Here is a 20,247-nt window from a genome sequence, read left to right on the forward strand (position 1 = left end):
TTCTCTATGTAGCACAGGGGTTAGTGCTCAGAGCAGGCCCCTGAGTGTAGAAGCAAGGATTTCTGCACACTGACTACTCGAGGTGGTGTTTCTTATCAATACAATCATGTTGGGCAGAGTTCTTCCTACAAGACCACTGTTCTCCTTTAAGCCATCTTTGATTGCCTCAGGATGACAAGAGGATTATGTTTATACTGGAACAACTGGTACACCATATTGCAGCAACCTTAGGGTCTATGAAGGCATGCAAAGCTGTCTGTGACAGAATCAGAGATAAAATGAGATGCAGTCACCTGTCAAACACTGTCCTAAGGCAGTTAATGTTCACTCAGAGAAGGACAGACATTATCTTCACTGGCCACTGGTAAGCCCATGCTTCTGTAAATACTCCCTCCTCAAGGACTCCATAAAGGAACCGAATCAAACTCATTGGGTCATCAAAACAATTAGGTGAAAAGACATGAAAGTAGAAGGAATGGGTGGGAAGAGTGATGAGCAGGAGAGGACAGAAGAGGGTAACTGAGGAGGGTGGGAGGAAACACTCTGTATGATGAGAGTGGCACAAAGAAACCACTGTGGAGGGTAATTAACATATGCTAATAAGTCAAAAAGTACCATTAGTTCTTCCGGATTACTTTCTGACTGGACAGTTAGAGGATGAGCTAGCAAGCTGTTTGTCCTGGAAGGAACCAAACTTCAGGCAGAAGAGCCTGAAGGGCATACCTAGTGTATACATACATACATACAGTGTAACTTTGGATAGGCCTTTATTGTTAACTTCCTGACTCTTTCCTATAGCCTGTACAGAAAGGTTTGCCAGTGAGATGGACATAACTACAAAATACGTCTAAAAATCAACTTCAATAGTTTTTAAAAAACATTTTAGGAAAAAAAAATATATAACCTTTGCAAATAGATAAAAACACACACAAAAACTAATCAGACCCAAGCTTACTGAACTTAAGTCAAGGGAAAGAGATTTAAAATGTTATTTCAAGAGAGATCTGTAGTCGATAGCAACAAGAGAGGACCAGAGTTCAGTAAGACAAATTCTCCAAAAGGACACCTTAGAGGAAACAGTGGTGCTCAATAGATGCACTTACCCATAGATGCCATTAAGACTCATCGTATAATTCTGATCTTTTACTTGACACTCAGTTGAAAGGCAGCAGTACCTAAGCAGCACACAGTGAGGCAGAGTACTTAGGTTCTTGTCCCTGCTTTACAGTTGACTAATTCTGAACAAGTCTCCCAATTCCTATCTGGTTTCTTAGTTTCTCAGTCAATAAATGGCTAAGTCAGAAAAATGAGATGGCACTAGAGAAACCAGAATGTATTCTGAAGATGAAGGAGGGGCCATAGGACAAGAATTAAGGCAACTTCTAGAACGATGGACAAAAGAAATCACAGGCTCCAGAAGGGCACGGCCCTGCAGATACGTTCAGAGTGGTAATGAACCTACATTTATTTATGCCACCAAGCTTGTGGCAATTTGTCTCTGCAGGGACAGGAAACTGATACACATGAATGCTGTGACATTCTTTACCTCCTCCCTTCTCCACAGCACTGAGAAATGTCTGAAAGCCTACTCCATCCTATTTTGAGTAGCTGAGTGGAGGAAGCAGACATTAGGAAGGACATCTTTGCCGATAACTTTGAAGACTTTAGCAGATTGTATTTCAAAACCATCTAAGAGGTTTGAAAGGGATGACTTATAGAAATCCTTAACATCTGCAGCCTGTGGCTTTAGAGAAGCTCAAAAGTAGACATCCTTTGTTGCACGGTGACATTAGAAATAGAGACTTTAACTACAGATCTAAGTAAACACCTCCTGTGCACTCAGGCCAATGAACCTAGCAGGACATAACTTGCATGGAGGAAGCAGCAATCTGGCAACTTCACCTTCTGGCTACTATTTTGTTATTTTTAAAATATGAATTTGATCAATGATAAAATTTATTTTTTATTAGCTGCAGAACAGTATACCTGACAGTACAGATGGAGCAAATGGAACAAAACAAAAGAAAGAAGGGTCCTCAGTCCCGCCCCTGAGCAGCAGGTGTCCACAGAAGGGTACCTGCTCCAGCTCCTGCTCCGCATACTGGCGCCTGCTCAGCTCACACTCTGCGCCCTCCCTCAGCTCCCGCAGCCGGCAGGCCTCCTCCTTGGCGTAGTTGATTTCATCCATCATCTTTCGTTCCAGATTTTGCTTTTCGACAGCAACAGTTCTGTTTTCTTCCTGTGCCTTTTCAAGTCTTAGAGAACAATACATTTTTAAAAATTCATCACTTAAGTATCCAAAATTGCATTTCAATGAAAAAATTTTCTCAAACAATTTACTTTTCAAAATCAGAATTTCCCACTGATCTTAAATTAGAGTAAATATCAGGCAGCCTATTATTTGGCCATTTTTTGTTATCTTAGGCTCAAAAGACAAGGATCACAAAAAAAGTCTCTTCAAAAAAAAGACTTTTAAAAAAAGTTATAAACATTTAAATCTATTTGAAAGTAAAATTCACCTGTATTTTACCTGTATCTGATTTATTTCCTACGATCTTCTATACATTTTTTCCCAAATTGTAATTCTCCGAAACTACAAAATGAAATAAGCACGTATTCCTAATATGAACACTCACCTAAAATGACTATTTCCACACATACTCATGTAGCATTTCACAGGCATTTCTACTGATGTGAACATCAAGAGTCAGGGTGGTTTTACTAGTAAGTTTTGTTTTGTTTTGGATTTTTGAGACAAGCTCTTACTAGCACAAGCTGACACTGATCTTACTGGCTACACAGCCAACAATGACCTTGACCTGGTCCTCCTAGCTCTACCTCCCCAGTGGCAGGATCCCCGACAGGAGCCACCACGCCCGTGTGGAGTGGGAAGCTTTCTTTAGTTACCTCTCCTGTAAGTCCATGAGGCTCTGCTCTGCGGTTTGTAGGCTTTCTAAGTCTTTCATCATCTTTGCAACATGTTCCTTTGATGTCTTATTTTGTGTATAAGCAAACCAACAACCTCCAACGCCAATTACTATGGAAATTGTGAGAATAAAATCCTTCATCCAATTATGAGGTGGGCCTACAAAAAAAAGCAGATAGTAAATTAATTTGAGAGTAATACAATGTAAATATACAAACAAGCAGACATCCAAAGCAAACAAAACTGAGTATTTCCTATACAAATTCTAGTTTTATAAAATCAATCTCTTCCAACAACAGTATGCTTATTTGATCTAAGTAATATACAAGACCTGCAGAAAGGCAAAGAAAAGCACCTGTGGCCATACTGGCCTCATTCTGATCGATCCCACACTACTGAAAGAAGCCCCACAGAGAGAAGGGATTCCATAGCTTCCTTCCATTTCCTTCAGTTAGGCCAGGGCACTGTCACTGAGACACAAACTGGAGAATCGATCATTCACCATGAGGCACTTCCTCAAGTATCAGTGGTCTCGGTGTTTTGTTAACACACAGGGAGGCGCTGGGGAAGTTGATACTGGTACCTCCCTACGTATGGGCCAGGAATATCCCTGAGCATGCTAAGACCAACAGGAAAACCTCTTCCCCTATACCCTCTATGAGTAACGAACATTATCCACAGCTCCACCATGTACACAACCGAGAAGCCCTGGGTTCAAGGGTCATAGCTAGTTGGCTAGTGGCCAGTTGTCTGAGATACAGGGGTTAGGAGGAGAGAAAATGCAGAATCCTTCTTCCCTAACCTGTCAGGTATAATGTTAACTTGGCCCTGTGCAGAAGGCACAAGAGCTACTGTCTTCAGAAATGTAAAACATAAAACTTCTACTCAATATCACTTTAACCTTGCCCTGACTGTCAATATATACCAACTTTCCAGAGACTAATTAGAAGACAGATATATGACAACTAATGAAATATAATGTAGTATTTTAGGGCTCCAAGAAAATCTAATTTAGAGTGGTCAGTTGCCTTTCCTGGCTAGTTTTATGTCACTTTGACAAAGTTTACGTCATCTGAGAGGGAACTTCAATGGAGAAAATGTCTACATAAGATCAGACTATATTCAAGTCTGTAGGGCATTTACTAATTTTAATCAGTAGTTGATGTGGGCACGCCCAGTCCATTGTAGGTGGTGTCACCTCTGGGCTGGTGGTCCTGGGTTCTATAAGAAAGCAGAATGAGCAAGCCATGAGGAGCAAGACAGTAAGCAGCACCCTCTATGGCCTCTGTCACAGGTTCCTGCCCTGCTTCAGTTCCTGTCCTGACTTCCTTCAGGGATAAACAGTGATGTGGAAGTGTAAGGCAAATAAACCCTTCCCTCCTCAATTAGCTTTGGTCATGGCGGTTCATCAGAGGAATAACAAGCACTAATAAGATACTGCCTAAACACTAACTGTTCCCACCACAAGATACTCTGCATGCTTCCGGTAGGTGACACTAGAGAAACCTCACGTGGCCAAGCTATAAAGTCCAGGGTGCGTCCATGTTATGTGTACACTAAAAAGTCACCAGAGCACCCGCTCTCAGGTGTCATGCAAGACGTGTACTGCAGACAACTACAGTCTCAAGGGGTTTGTTTAGATTTCTGCTTCTGAGAGGTTCTCCTCAGGTTTGCCAGTCTGCCAGCTTTTCCTAGTAGTAACCAGCTTTGAACATTCCTATTTCTGTGGCAGAAAAGCTCATCCTATAAGCCGTATTTCCCTCATGGTTAGTGAATGGTTCTTGGTTCCTCTTGGCTGCCTGCTCCTCTCAATTGTCTGTTCTCTTCAACAGCACACAGATGGGGCAGACTGCACCACTGTACCACACCGAGGGAGAGGGATACTAACGTGTCAGAGGCCCAAACAAAACCACATCCAGTGCTTTGAGTTGAAGTTTCTGTCTGTGACTCCGGTCACTGATTTTCAACTGGGAAATCATAAATGAAGTTTCATGAACTGCTATCCTGTACAAAGAAAAGAATAAATACAGTAAACAAGGTATTTCCAAGATATAAATTTCAATACATGAGTGCCATATTCACCACTTCGAATACTGCTAACCATTGTTGAAAGCTCATCTGTATAAAAGCAACTACTTCAGAAACAATTTCTTAAAACTTAGCTACTAAAAGCCTTCGGGAGGCTAATAATTGTGCTGCTCTATTGATGAGCTACTATTTTCTGAAGTTATTTTCTACTATAACTTACTAAAATTGCGAAGTTTATGAAACTGAAAGTATTTTATAATAACTAATGTCAGCATTTCACTATCATTTCGCGCACACACACACACACACACACAATACATGTACACACAAAGAATAAAAACATAATAAAACAAGAAAAAGATAAAATATTTCAAACAGATATATGTATAGTATTTTGTTCTACCATCAACCTCAGAGGTATCTTGCAGATTTTGAATTGAAAAGTGACATCTAAACCACACTTCTTACTGCATAGAAACTCCTCTGGGTAACCACTGACCTGGGAAGTGTTGTTCCTTTCACATTATTATCCCTAAAATTCTTCTCGTATTGTGGGAGTTCAACAAATTCTATCAACCACTGCAGGGTATCCTCAAGCGTCCAATTGTGAACTGTAAGACAGAAAAGAAGGTACCGTTTAAAGCACATTGTTTCAAAATTAAAACCATAGAATTGTGAACACATCTATGAAATTTTAGAAGCAAAGATGGGAGATTAAATTTTCAGTTAAATCCAATAACTGGTCATAAAAGAGTATCTAGCACTCTATGATAAGCTGAAAATAGTGAGGCCCGTTTCTGCTTTCTCAAATGCATAGAATTTAAAACAGGAAAAAAAATAAAACAGTTAGACAAACTGTAGTAAAATGAACATCCATACAGAGTTTTTAAAGGATGAAACCATTCATTTCCATGGGCACAGACAACTTATATATAGACTTGATTGACACTTCACCTAGCCCATTAATGCACAGAATACAGTGGAACACCCTGTGGGAGGCAGGCCGAGCGTGAGCGCTACAGCATGAAGCAGTGAGCAGATGCAGAAATGTTTACCCCTGTGAAACCTAAGTGCCCTGAGCAAAGATTCACGTGGGGTAACTTAGAAACGGAGAAAGATGGGGGAAGGAAAAGTTTAAATCATGCTAGTCATTAAGGAAAATGGAAGGGGTGAGAGAAAGAGAGGGAGAGGATGAAAATATAAATTAGGATAAGTCCTCTGACTTGACTACATCAACTAAAACCTACAATAAAAGCTCTAGAATTTTGAAGGTCTGAGGTAATCCTGCTGAGTTGTTTGGTTGGTTTTTATTGTACTTTATTTGAGGAAGAGGCAGAAAGTGGGAGAAGGATCACGCTAGGAAAGACGCTCTGAGGGCAGGCACACGAAGCACAGAAGCTACTCTATAACACTCTGAGAGCAACAACCAAGAGCAAGGGTATACACAAGGAGAGAGCGTGAGAATGAACCCGGAGGCTTTTCTCTGCTTGCTTGTGTGAAGAGTGAGCTGTTCCAAGGGAAGGCTTGAAATCGGAGAGATGCACATTGTTTGCACTTAATGTGAAGACTGGGGAAAGCCAAGCGTCTGCAGAGCACACAGGAGGGCAAACGGGGCTGAAGACACAGAGAAGTGGTAGATGCAGCACTGTGGATCCATCTGTGCACAAACGGCATTCTCATAAATTATAGAAAATTCTAAACTCACATTTGCATGCAATGTTTTCAGACTGCCCTTTTCAATATGTGATCTTTAAAGAAAAAAACTAAGCAAATTATAATTAACTAATAAAAACCTTATTTTAAAACTGTACTGCTGAGTGACAATTTTATGCTGAGACAAAGCTCTTTCCGACACATCTGTATCCTAACACCTGTATATGGGCCCGAGGCTGCTGGATCCAAAGAGCCAAACAAATGAGGCTCCGGCCAGAAGCGCCGGTCTAGGGGCCTTCCACTGAATCTAATCCAGTCAAAGTAGGCTTTTTACACGAAGTTCTTCCTTCTGCCATGAACTGCATGGAGGGCTGCCCTGTCTGACTGCCAAGAAACCCACAGCACAGCTGCACTGCACACACCCACACAAACTCTCAGCCAGGAAAACAGGATAAGATTCTCTCTGGCTTTGGATTTCTCAATAGTAAAAGAACCAATCTAAGCAATCCAACACATCGAGTTTCCAAGGAGACCAGATTCACAGGAATAAATTCAAAACAGGGAACGAAACTGTACGGTCCTTACTACTCAACCCGAGTGGACGGCTGTGGTGGTGTAAAGTAGCTTTGTTTGTAAAACTAACTTTCTTTTGAATGCATCTTTAAAATAATACAACGCTAACACAAGACAGAGTTACTTAGGGAAAGAATTGACTTTTCCACTTGATGCCTGGGTTCCTTGCAAACAGCTTTTCTTCCTACGAGCAGGACTTGGGTTTTGTATTAGCTCCCTCTGTTCCAAAGACTCTGCTGGTCTTTCAGCCCCTATGGTGGCTCCTTTTTCTCCCTCCTCAGAGACCGATAAGAAAACTGCTTGAATACTCTCATCTCCTGTGTTTTCCTGAATCTTCCTTTTTTAGCTAAATTCAGTTCTTTATAAATCAGTCTGAACTTTTTCCCTACAGAATTTAATTAATTACAATCATTTAGAAGAAAAGAAGTTCTTCTAACATTTGCTAAAATTTACATAATTTACTAAAGGATGTACAAGATCCTTGCTGATCACACTCTGCTGAGAACTCATGCACACATTATTTGCTGGATGTTACTCAATAAACAGAGCAGATCAGACTTAGAGTGCTGTACAACCTATGCTTCGATGAGGAATCAGCAGAGGCTTGTCTGCGGAGGAAATCCCCAGTGCCAAAGTGCTATGCCAAGCTACCCCAGCCCTCTGCCCACCCGAACCCGGGCTTCATGCAGCCCTGCTCAGTCACACCTCCACTGCAGGAGGCACAGGACAGAGCATTCTGTAAAATGTACTTAGCAATTTATTCAGAGTTTGGAATTGTTAACAAAGTATTGGTGTTCCCATGATGTTTACCAAACTTTGGAATGGAGAGAGACCTTTGCCAGGTGGTGTCCCTGAGTCACAGAGCCACCATAGCTAGTTCTTTAACTCAGACCCAGTTTTTTAATAAACAGTAATAACTTAGCTAAGCTACCTTTAAATTTCTTTCTGATTCCATTATAACAAAAGAGGGCTGTTGTCTAAAGCACTACAAAATGAACAGCCAACCTAGAACATTTCATTACAAAATGCTGACGGAGAAAATCAAATTCTAAAAATGGCTAGGACACCAATAAAAACTGTTGCTAACATTAACTATGTACTGCAATACAAGATTTATGAATGTTATTTCATGTGGACACTGCAGCAGCTCTGAAATGAGTACTTTCATTCCCATGCTGACCCTACAGTTTTCTCAAGGTGGAACTCTTAATTAGGTATAAACAAATTAGTAAATGGCCACCGTAGGCTTCAGAGCAAGCTGTTCCTAGAATGGCAGACATTGCACAGCAGCGTAACCTATGACCCTGTCACGATCTGCAGCTCTTTAAATGTGCTCTGTGTCCTGTGGCCCCTGATACTCTCCAACTCAGACTGGCTCTCCTCTCTTCCATTTGCCTGCCTTGTCCTTACTCTTTCTGGCGCAAATTAGGAACTCCTTGCTCTAAACATTTTCCTGTCGTCCATTCAACATGACCTCCTGTGTATGCTTCATTGCCTATCATGGATCAACCATGAGACTAACCAAACACACCCCTAATTGACCTCAACCAACCTACTCTGAGGAGTGCTAAGAGAAGAGGAACTTAGTTTAAAAAAAGTGGTATGCATTTATTTTGCATGTGTATATGTATGTATATGTATATGTGCAAATAAATGTGTACATGTATGCTGTTAAGTGTGGAGGTAAAAGGACAATTTTCAAGAACCAGTTATCTCCTCTATCTGTGGATTTCAGGAATCAAACCGGCATTGGCAGCAATTCCCTTGAGGCTTCTTGTCAGCCCAGGAACTTACTGTTGCCATTAGTTAATTAAGGAATTTTTTCTAAATATACACTTACACATCCATTTTCCCATGTCCTTTAACTATCGTGAAATGTAGCTGCTATCTATATATTCTGTAAAGAGACAGACAGGCACCTGGCCAAGAGATCATATCACATGTCTATCAATGGATAACTAGAATATGAACTATGGTCCAAGTCATGTATTGTAGGTAACTTTTGATTCAAGATACCTCAGTAACACTTGAGATATTTTCTCTTAGAAATTTAGTGCTAATAGCATACAAGTGCAAAATGTAACCAATGGGTAATCGACTACAAGCAGTTACCTAAGTTATCGTGTAGTTCCCCTACAGATGTCAGGTATGCACAGGGGCTCCTAAGGCTGGAGGTGGTAATATAAAAGCTCAGTGGGGTTGTTAGCTTTTCATGAAGAAGATACGCCTGTAAGTTGGAAGAGACAGTCCAACAACCTGAAGAGAATACTCCAAAGAGCCAACAGTTTGGAGCTTTGGTGTTTTGTTTCGTGTCATTTTGTTTCATCGATGCAGTCAGTGTCTCTGTACTGGAACTCGCTATGAAGATCAGGCTGGCCTCATACTTACAGAGATCCACCTACCCTGCCTCTGGAGTACTAGTATTAAAGGTGAGGCCTCCAGAGAGCAGGGTGGTAGGAAAAAGGATGGTGAATAGAAGCAGAACTCCAGGAGAGGCAGAGGAGGATACAGGAAGTAGAAAGACAGACAGCTGGAGATAAAAAGATTTTTTTTTTTTTTGCTAACAAAGCAATTTCTGCAACAGTAAATGTAGTTCCTTGGTTGAAAAGAGAAAAAAAAAGCTGTGTTGCATCCGTCCCTCCTACGCTCTACTCACCAGCCCCACCCCAATGTCGCTATTTTGGAACAGCACATGAAAAAGAGGAAAACTAGGCTTAAGGATTGAAAGCTTTTTGAAAGCAGTAGGGTGCAAGAAATGAGAATTAAGAGATAGGAAGGGGTGGACACAGCTATCAACAGAGAGGCCACTACAGCCCTGACTGAAACAGCCTTGAAGAAAGTCGTGAGTCATGCATAGGGACTCAGCCAGGCATAGGACTTGGATACAAATGGATGAAATGCCCTCGCTGGCAGTGATCTCTGCCTCTGAATTCTTATGGTTCTTACTGGTTCTACAAAACAGCCCAGCATCTACGCTGTGTGACTTTGCTAACACCTGCTAACACGTCATGCCTTACTTACTACATTATGAGCTTCCACACCACACAGGACACTATTATATTCCAATATAGAATTACCATTTGAAGTATTTCATGAAGGTGTAAAAATTCTTCCTTTTAAAGGAATCAGTTTTGTTTTGAATTGGCTACTTGTGGTCCTGTAGTTATAATAAAAATAAACAATACTACTCTCAAGATATCTCATTTCAAAGAAGCAAGGAGAATCCTGGGTTCTAGAAAGGACACCAGAGACTAGGATATAACGGAAGCACCAATCAGAGTTGTCAGTCATCGGGAGTGCTTCTGGCCCACTCCCTGATTGAAGTATACCTGACATACAAATCAGTGTGAAATGCAAACTTTACACGATACAAATCACTTGTTCCTATCATCCACATAAAAATAAATCTTATAAATCTTACAAACCCAATGCAGTCACTAGCCTTAGAACTTACATTAAATTACAGACCTAAAAATAAAAGTTTCTAAAGTCTCATATAAAATTTAAGTTAAAATTTTAGTTAATGTTAGTTAATGCTAGTCCTCCAAATCTTAAAGATGTTCATAAACTCATCTAAACAGTAATTAAAAAATTAAGCTCTAATCATAAAGCATTTCTGTATGTAAAGATATACTGACAATTCCCAATTAACTATGCTAAAAGACTCCCATGACTTAACTCATGGAATTCAACAACACTATGAATACTAGTATAATATATTAAAATGATATACTTATATTTTATATCCATAGTGATGATATAATTTTTGGGTTATACATCAGGAAGCTGTGGCTCAGACAATTTAATAATTCCAAAATGCATACTCCAAGTAGGTAGTGTCTATGGAACCAAAATTGCAGTGGGTGTCAAAGCTCAAACTTTAGTGTTGTGTTCTTCCTCCTTCCTGTGCCTTTTGTCATTCTGAGAAAATCTCACCTACAGCCAAGTTCATGGCTGGCTGCAGCAGAGCTTGCCCAGAGCAGGTATGTAATTCTGCCCAGCTATCAGCTGCTCTTGCATACAACTTACACCTTTATGTTCCCAGTGTTAGGGAGCAACTGGCAGAAGAGTAACTGTGGACAAATCCACTTCTGCTGTTAGTCAGAACAATGAACGAGTCAGTGCTGTAAAGCTAAGCACACTATTTTCAATTACAGCATGAAAGAAAGCACCCTCATAAAATACCAACAGGTTTGTAAAGGCACAAGGGAAGAGAAATCACAAAAGGAATATTTAATGAATTATATTGTCCATTATGAAATGTTCTGTGTTCTATGTTCTGACATTTCTATAAGTCTAAAGATATGATGACTAATGTTTGAAACATTAGCATGTGTACAAAAATATTATATTATAAAACAATGTACGAATACAGAATTTATCACAATTAAATTCATTTTCAAATGAAAGACTTTCAAGTTACAAAGTCTCAGGAGGTCTGGTTCCACTGGCAAATGTAACCTCTCACAGGAAACTTCAATTAACGTACACTGTAAAAAGGCAGGACTCTGAAAATGAAACTTTAATTAACCGTGATATAAACATGAGAGGAAGCAACAACTTGGATAAAGGGGAAGAAACTGCAGCCTGCTCCATCTTTCCTCAGTTAGTTTCAAAGACTGACTATGGACACTAGTCACTTATGGCGACTCCATGACAACCAGCTGCCAGAGAAAGGTTTATCTTTAGAACAGGGCCAGAATGTGAGTTCCTAGTTGCACATAAGTCAGCAAGACATGACTCTGACATGGACGCGTGCTCTATTTGGACACCTAAAGCCCTGCCCTGAACCTGGGAGCTTCAGATATTAGTAGTTGTGCTAATACTTTTGTTCATGTATTACTTGCCTTGCATCATGCAAGAACTTTGTAGAACTTTTAAAACTTAAAATGACGTTAGCAAATGTCTGGATATTCAAATTTTAAAACTATCAGGGTATTTTCCCAATGGTAGCTCCAGGAACACTGTACAAGACTTTGTAACCCTTTTTGCTCTAAACTGAGATTTTACAATTATGTAAAATAAACTAAGTATATTACCAGTGGTTATGCCCATAAAAATGGTGAGGGGTAACAAAGGCATAACTAAAGAAGTCAGAAAAAGTACAGAAATGATTCATTTAAATATACCATATGAACATAAACAACTGGTTCTATCTTATAACCAATATAGGAACTAAAATACCATGCAAGAGAATTTTAGGAGTATTTTCTTAAAAAAATAACAAAAACAAAACAAAAAACACTTGAAAAACAGCAATATACTCAGTGGCTATAAGAGAAAGAAATGTTTATTCAAGTTTTCTTAAACATCTCTGTGTGTCACAAATGTATAACCCCAGGAACAGAGTGGCTAAATTGTTTGTGCATTTCCCCCTTTATATCCAGATTTCTTCTTTTAATACTGAATTGAGGCTATGGCAAGATGGCGTCACCTTTGCTACTCTTCCAGCTGACCAGAGTTGGGTTCCCAGCAACTATAACAGGTGGCTAACAACTGCCATTCACTCTGGCTCCTAGGGATCCACTGCCCTCTTTTGGCCTCCATAGACACTGACTTGGTAAGACTACCCTTTTCTCTTTAAAGACTATTTTATATCAAATGAAACGACCGCTCTCTCTCGCTCTCTCCCTCCCTTCCCCACTCTCTCCCTCTCCCTCACCTTTCCCTCTTTTTGCATTTTAATTAGATATTTTATGTATTTACACTTCAAATGTTATCCCCTTTCCTAGTTCCCTCCCTCTCCCATCCCCTTCCCCTGTTTCTAAGAGGATGCTTCCCCTTCCACCCACCACTCCCACCTCACCACCCTGGCATTCCCCTACACTGGGGAAAGGAGCCTCCACAGAACCAGGAGTTTCTCCTCCTATTGACGCCTGACAAGGCCATTCTCTGCTGCATATGATCCTGGAGCCATGGGTCCCTCCGTGTGTACTTTTTGGTTGGTGGTTTAGTCCCTGGGAGCTCTGGGAGACTGGTTAGCTAATGTTGTTCTTCCTATGGGGCTGCAAACCCCTTGAAACCATCTCTTTAAAGATGGGTGTTGTTTCCTTTACCTAAGTAATCTCAACATGTCAACAACTGTGAAGTACCAAATAAATGAAGAGTTGCAGACACAATTATGAAGGACTTAAATAATGAGGAGTTGCCAGTACACGGATCTACAACAAACGATTCTACTAAACAAACAAGGCAAACAGGAAGGCGTTAGCATTGAGTAATTTGAGTGGCATTTTTAGATAAAGCAACAAATTTCTTCTAAAGTGTTGGCTGTGTTTTGTAAAGTGATGAACATGCTATTTTCTAAAACATTGTAAGCCAAAAAATATACATTTCTAAGTATTATCTTTAAACTGTTTGGTTTTATTTTCTGCCACTTAAAAAAAAAAAATCTTAGGTTTTTTTTTTTTTTTAAACAGCTTCTTTAAGAAAACACAAACAAATGGTGGGGGTGGGGCTGGTGTGGTAGGAGGGGCCAGGCCCAAAAGGCCCAGGAAGCCAAGGTGGCCAAAGAGGCTTCCTCAGAGGTAAGGCAGAGACAGAGAGTGAGTAGATCTCCATCACCACACTGGTCCAGCACACATAGATCAAGTCTCTGGAGGAGACCCATTTGATCCCCAGCCTACTAAGAAACGCAAGATTATTGACTTTTTCCAGGGAATGTCCCCAAAGGATTAGGATGGGGCAGAGCAACAGACCAGGTTCAAGGCTTTTGTCACCATTGGGGTATGATGATTTGGATGAGCGTGGCCCCCATGGGCCATAGGGACTATTAGGAGGTACTATTAGGAGGTGTGGCCTTTTTGGAGAAAGTGTGTCTGGGGATGGGCTTTGAAGTTTCAGAAGCTTAAGCCAGGCCCACTGTCACTCTCTCTTCCTGTCGCCTTCAGATTGGAATATAGAATGCTTAACTACCTCTCCAGCACAATGTTTGCCTTCGTACAGCCATGTTTCCCGACAGGGACAGTAATAAACCAAACCTTGAGCTGTAAGCCAGCCCCAATAAAACATTCCCTTCTTAAAAGCTGATGTGGTCATGGTGTCTCTTTACAATCATAAAAACCCTAAGACATGGGAATTACAACAGTCATCCTGGTCTTAATGTTAAGTGCACCAAGGAGGTGGCCACTACCAACGAGGGCCTAGCATTTTGGCCAAGCTTTCCATCATCCCTGTGCGCAGGGGCTACTCAGGGAACAAGAGTGGCAAGTCCCACACTGTTCTATGCAAGGTGACAGGCTGCTGTGGCTCTGTGCTGGTGGGTCTCATCCCTGCCACCAGAGGCAATGGCACTGTCTCAGCTCCTGTGCTGCTGCTGCTGGTTGGTATTGCTGACTGCCACACATCAGCAGAGGCTACACTGCCACCCAGGCAACTTTACCAAGGCCATCTTTGATGTCATCTCTAAGACTATAGCTACGTGAGTCCCAACCTCTGGAAAGAGACCATGCTCACCAAGTTTCCTTAAATGCAGTGCACTAGCCATCCTGTGAAAACTGATTAGCACAGTCCCCATTCAGATGCCCCAGGCTCCAGCTCTGGCTACCAAATAAGACTTTTATACAAGAAAAATAAAGCGAATTAAGTCTGCTTAAAATTTTGTATATAATCAACTTGGTATTTCTTCATATAGCAAATCTTTACCAGGCGCATAGTAATTGATATTGCTGGGTAAAATAAAACACTAGAATCCAAGAATTATCAAGATTAAGACTAATGTACAACATGTTATAATAAAATACATTCATTTTGGAGGGAGTCAAATATGCCCACACCCCAGAAAAAAAGCCCAATTAAAGAAAACCTTTAAAAGCCAGTAGGTTAAAGGAGTAGAAACAGAGCTTTTTCACTGCTCACCATCACACATCCAACATTCAAAACCTGGAAATTCTGTCTTCCTTAAAAATTAAAAAGCCCACCAGTGACAGAAATATTTCCAAGTTAATTTTACTCTAAAAACTTCTGTCTGATCTCCAAGTACATCAAATTTTTCCTAGTGCATTTAGTATTTTAAAATCTAATGGTTCATAAATATTACTAGCTACACTTTCCCACTTTGTTTGGTATATACAGTCATGGTTTAATGCTACTGTGGCAAAACAACTTTTAGGAAAAATTCCCTCAATTCTAAGCAGTGGCACAATGGATAAATATTAAGTTTCTAGATAGGTTTCTTTACAGAGGACCTTTGTCAGCGGCTAAAGCACTCGTTACATAAGAAGGCACACTGTGAATAAAGAGCTTCAGTAAAAGGAAATCACACTGATGGACTCACTCACCCAATGATGCTCAACAGTCCCTCTAAGGCTTCTTCCAAGTTCTCTCCACATCTCAATAATATGGATGAAAAAAAGTTACTACTGACCAGTCTGGTGTGGCAGTGGGATAGCAGCCTTGCAGAAGCCCACACTAGGCAGGGTCTGGAGGGTGGCAGCAGCAGTCTGATGTGGTCAGGAAAGGGACTATAAACAGGGAACAAGTAAGCAAACATGCTGGGGATAACCACCGACTCAGCTTACTGTCGGTGAAGGGATACACAGAGACACCCACAGTGAAAGAGGCTAAGTCAGAATCAACTCAACAGTGTTGGACTCAAACTGGAGGCATAAATTATCAGTGTGAAATTGTGGATTTTAATAAAGAAACAAATACAAACTGTAATGTTTTAATTTGACAGTTGAAAAATATCACAGAATAATATCCTAGTAGCAAGAAACATTCTTGCTAAAATCTTTATTTCTAAATACCACATCAACTACTGTAATGAGTGTTTCTAAGCCTGGCACTGAGAAATAACACGATGCATCCATAATACCTTTTTAGGTCAAAAGGAAGGGTTCAAGAACCCAGGAGGTCATTTAAGGTTTACTAAAGCCAGCATAGAAGACCCCTCACCAACACGGTGCATTTGAGCATCAAAAAAGGCTGGCAGTAACAAATGAAAACCCAGAGAATGAGAGAGAAAAGTTGGCACTGAGAGCAATGAGATGAACACATACTGCAGATGAAACTTCTAAGACTCAGAAAGATGCTGAGAGTATCTTTCCCGGGAGCTTCTTCCAAGTCAAGTCTGTTATCACCCACCGTTCTCACATGACAAGATGGTAATAATGCACTCTGTTTAAGTCTCTTGCAGTACAATGCCAACTAATAAACAGAAGAATGACGGAATTTGAAAAACTGCCATTTGGCAATCATCAGTATAATAGTTAATTAAAAAAAAAAAAACAAGATCCAAAGGACACCAAAACACGTGGGTGAATACAGTATGAGGAATATGATTTAATAGGGGATGGAGGCATAGCTCAGTTAGTTCTTACTTAACATGCACAGAGGCCTGAGTTCAGGTCACAGCACTGCATAAAACTGAGAGTGGATGAGCCACACAGCCAGTCTGATGCAGGCCAGGACTACATGAAACCCTGTGTCAAACAAAAACAGAACTATCCTAACAGAAAGATGGAAATTCACTTATAGAAGAAATACAGTGGGCACTACCTTCCATATGTGACAAAGGTAAAACCACCGACATTAAAACAAACTGACACAGACCACAAAAAAAGGATATAATGAAAAAAATCATTTCCACGACAATCCATTCATCCTCAATGCATAACCTGACCATGTAAATGTAACAAATAAACCCTAATTTAAGAACAAAAAAAAAGCTACAAAATAGCATTTTTAAAGATAATTAGCCAAAGTGAGTAGGGTATAGGATATAAAGGACCTCTCGAAGGCTGAAGACTGATCCTGTACTCTTCAGTTATGAAAGTCATTATTAGGACAAATGTGAGAACAGAAGTGGACGTGGGGAATCTCTGAACAAACAGCTCATGGAAAGTCTTTGTTCTGGTTCTGACAACTTCTCTAAGTCTGATTTACTTCAGCTATGAAATTAAAGCTTAAAAACAAGATGTTTATATGTAGATAAAAATTCTGTTAATTTTACTGCTTATGGTATTCTTGAAGACACTATGCTAATTGTTTTGGTTTTTGTTTGTTTGTCTGCTCTGGACCTCCCTATGTAGACTAGGCTGGCCTACAGTGCATAGAGATGGGCCTCCCCAGCTTCTGCAGTGCTGAGATTAAAGACATTCGACTTCACCCAGCCAGAATGGGGACCTTAAACAATGACAATGATAACAACAAACACAGGGCCCCATTCTCCCAAATCCTCAGCACAGCTGTCTGTGAGTGCAGACTTGCTACCAGGAGAGTGCTAATAGCTACAGTTTACAAATGGAAACGCAGGAACTTAGGGAACCTTATTCACCTGAAGTCACATGGAGAACTGAACATATGAAGTCAAACCAAGGCTCTCATTACTTGCAAATATTGATCTTGTCTGTTCAGGAAAGGAGGAGGGTCTTTCTTTAATAAGTGATGAAAAGGTAAAAGTTCTTAAACCTATAGCAAGTCTACATCAGAATTCATCTAGAAATAAGTTGAGAAGATGTATGATGAAAATACATAATACTGGAAATCTTTTACTATAGGTTTCTGGTATTTATACAAAAATAACAGCCACTATAAACAACTGAGACAACTTTAACAACTACAGTTTAAAGAAAGGCTGATTCATGACTTTGCAGTAAGGAATAATCTGTAATTTTAGAAGTGTCTTTAGAAACATAGTGATTACATGTGGTTAAATTACTAAAACATCTAAAACATCTCATATTTACTTTCAATTTTATGGGTTGGAGCTGACAACAATCTCTTACTGCTTATTTCATATTATTTTCACTGTTCTAATTAGCTGCTTACTGGTTTCCAAATCTACATTGTATTTCTTAGGCTTCTTGTGACTAGATCTAGATATTTTAGTCAGTCTCTGTCTGTGTCTGTCTCTGTGTCTGTCTCTGTCTCTGTCTGCCTCTCTCTCTCTCTCTCTCTCTCTCTCTCTCTCTCTCTCTCTCTCTCTTGTCTCCAGATGAGCCAATGAAAACAGTAACCTGCTCTCTCTTTCAAAAGTGTTAGAGATAAATCAATATGATTTTATGAAATATAATTCAAGGTCCTATTTAGTTATGAACTATTCATTCATGTATTTGATGGACCATGTAAGCAAAACTCTTTATTATCTAGGAATTACTTGTAATAGAACTGTCAACAAACTATAATTGACTTCTAAATCATACCTAACAAATTTACTTGCAAAATAAAAAGCTACTAGTGTAAGAACTTCGTGTTGTGGTTTGAATATGCTTTGCCCAGAAAGTGTCACTATTTAGAGGTGTAGCCTTGTTAGAGTAGGTGTAGCCTTGCTAGAGGAAGTGTGTCACCATGGACATGGACTTTAAGATCCTCGTCCTAGGGCTGGAGAGATGGCTCAGTGGTTAAGGGCACCGACTGCTCTTCCCGAGGTCCTGAGTTCAAATCCCAGCAACCACATGGTGGCTCACAACCATCTGTAATGAGATCTGATGCCCTCTTCTGGTGTGTCTGAAGACAGCTACAGTGTACTCATATATATAATAAATAAATAAAATATTTAAAAAATAATTCTTAAAAAAAAAAAAAAAAAAGATCCTCGTCCTAGCTGCCTGGAAGACAGTCTCCTATCTGCCTTTGGATGAAGATGTAGAACTCTGATCTCCTCCAGCCCCACATCTGCCTGAGAGCTGCCATGCTCCTACCTTCATGACATGGACTGAACCTCTGAACCTGTAAGCCAGCCCCAAATAAATGTTGTCTTTTGTAAGAATTGCCTTGGTCATCTTGTCTGTTCACAGCAGTAAAACCATAACTAAGACACTGCGCAACTGTCCCTAGAGAACGCTGATCCTTCCTTCCTGTTAATATAAAAAAGATGACTAATCACAATGGCATCAAATTGATTTTTGAAAAAATGCTAACCAGATCCTACACTAGATCATAAAGAAAGTGACAAGAGTCAATAAAAACCTAAGTGAACTATTATTTTATAATAGAGTGGGACATAAAAGTACTGCTTCTTCTAGATGTGATGGCAGCAATTACCTATGGAAAATTCCTGAAGTAATACTGTACTAGACAACTCTTTGAAGCTTTTATAAATTCCAGGTGTATTCACTGTACAGTGCCCATTGTCTATCCTGGAGGAGCCTTACTGGGAAAAGTCAACAGTACTCAGATCTAATTCTCATGTAAATGAAGAAACAACACTGTAAAAACCTTTTACATTCTTTCTGTTTTAAAAATATACCGAAACCTAAGTCTCGGTAATGACTGGAGTGTAATAAATAACAATGGTATTCTATGAGTGTTTGGGTGGTATAGAAAAAAACACCTACTCTTCTAATACACAAATATTTGGAAGGCATCTCTCTTGTCAAGATTTCTAAATTCATTCAGTGTACATAGTATTCCTGAGTTTTATACAACCTCTGATTGACTGCTTTCCTTCTACAGTGATGCTGGGGGAAGAGGCACCTGCCTGTAATTTCAGCACTCAGCTGATTCAGGAGGCTATCCCTAAAGCCAGCCCAGTTACAAAATAAAACCCTCTCTCAAAAGTAAGTTTATAAACTCAGTCAGTTTGGACCTGTCACAGACAAAGTACCAGGCAGTACCTAGGAAAACTGCTTTAATAAGTAGGTAAGTTTTTTTTCTTTTTGTTTGTTTTCAATTTTCAAAGCTGTATTAGCTCATTTTGATAAAATTGAGATTTAATACAATATTACAGTATCCATTTGTTTGTTTCGAGATTTCAGAAAAACTTAATTTGCAGTCAAAAGCCTATCAGATTGTTCTAACCCGTGGCCAGGCCCCAGCCTGCATCCATCCTGGATTTTATCAGCCTCGGTCTGCTCTTCCCTGTCTAACTGCTCTCGCTAACCTGGCTGTAGGGCTGGGTGTGCTAGTATTCCACTTCTACACTTTCTGATCATCTGAGGGAATGAAGTCAGAAAGATGTAACCAAAACACCCCAGTGACAGGTTGGTGTGACTTCCTGGCACTTTTCTAACTAGCACAGGCAAGGAAGATGCCTACTTTCTTTTGGTCACCATCCTTGAAAATGCAAGCCCACAGAGGCTAAGATCCTCTAGAAATTAAGAATAAGCCTCTAGAAATTAGCAGAT

At 40.1% G+C, this 20,247-nt stretch overlaps 1 protein-coding gene across 6 annotated transcripts in view; it reads right to left on the minus strand.

Moving 5' to 3' along the window:
* The window catches only part of Stim2 (stromal interaction molecule 2), a 125,732-nt gene that overhangs the window by 12,119 nt on the left and 93,366 nt on the right, over positions 1 to 20,247 (minus strand). For all 6 annotated transcript variants that reach the window (XM_039091560.2, NM_001105750.2, XM_039091561.2 and 3 more), the window contains 4 exons: positions 5,454 to 5,565; positions 4,815 to 4,930; positions 2,908 to 3,085; positions 2,078 to 2,255 (listed from right to left, as the gene is read on the minus strand). In XM_039091560.2, coding sequence (XP_038947488.1) covers positions 2,078 to 2,255; positions 2,908 to 3,085; positions 4,815 to 4,930; positions 5,454 to 5,565 — 584 coding nt within the window. The remainder of the gene's footprint in view (positions 1 to 2,077; positions 2,256 to 2,907; positions 3,086 to 4,814; positions 4,931 to 5,453; positions 5,566 to 20,247) is intronic.

The sequence above is a fragment of the Rattus norvegicus genome, chromosome 14, assembly GCF_036323735.1.
Source record: "Rattus norvegicus strain BN/NHsdMcwi chromosome 14, GRCr8, whole genome shotgun sequence".
Lineage (NCBI taxonomy): Eukaryota > Metazoa > Chordata > Mammalia > Rodentia > Muridae > Rattus > Rattus norvegicus.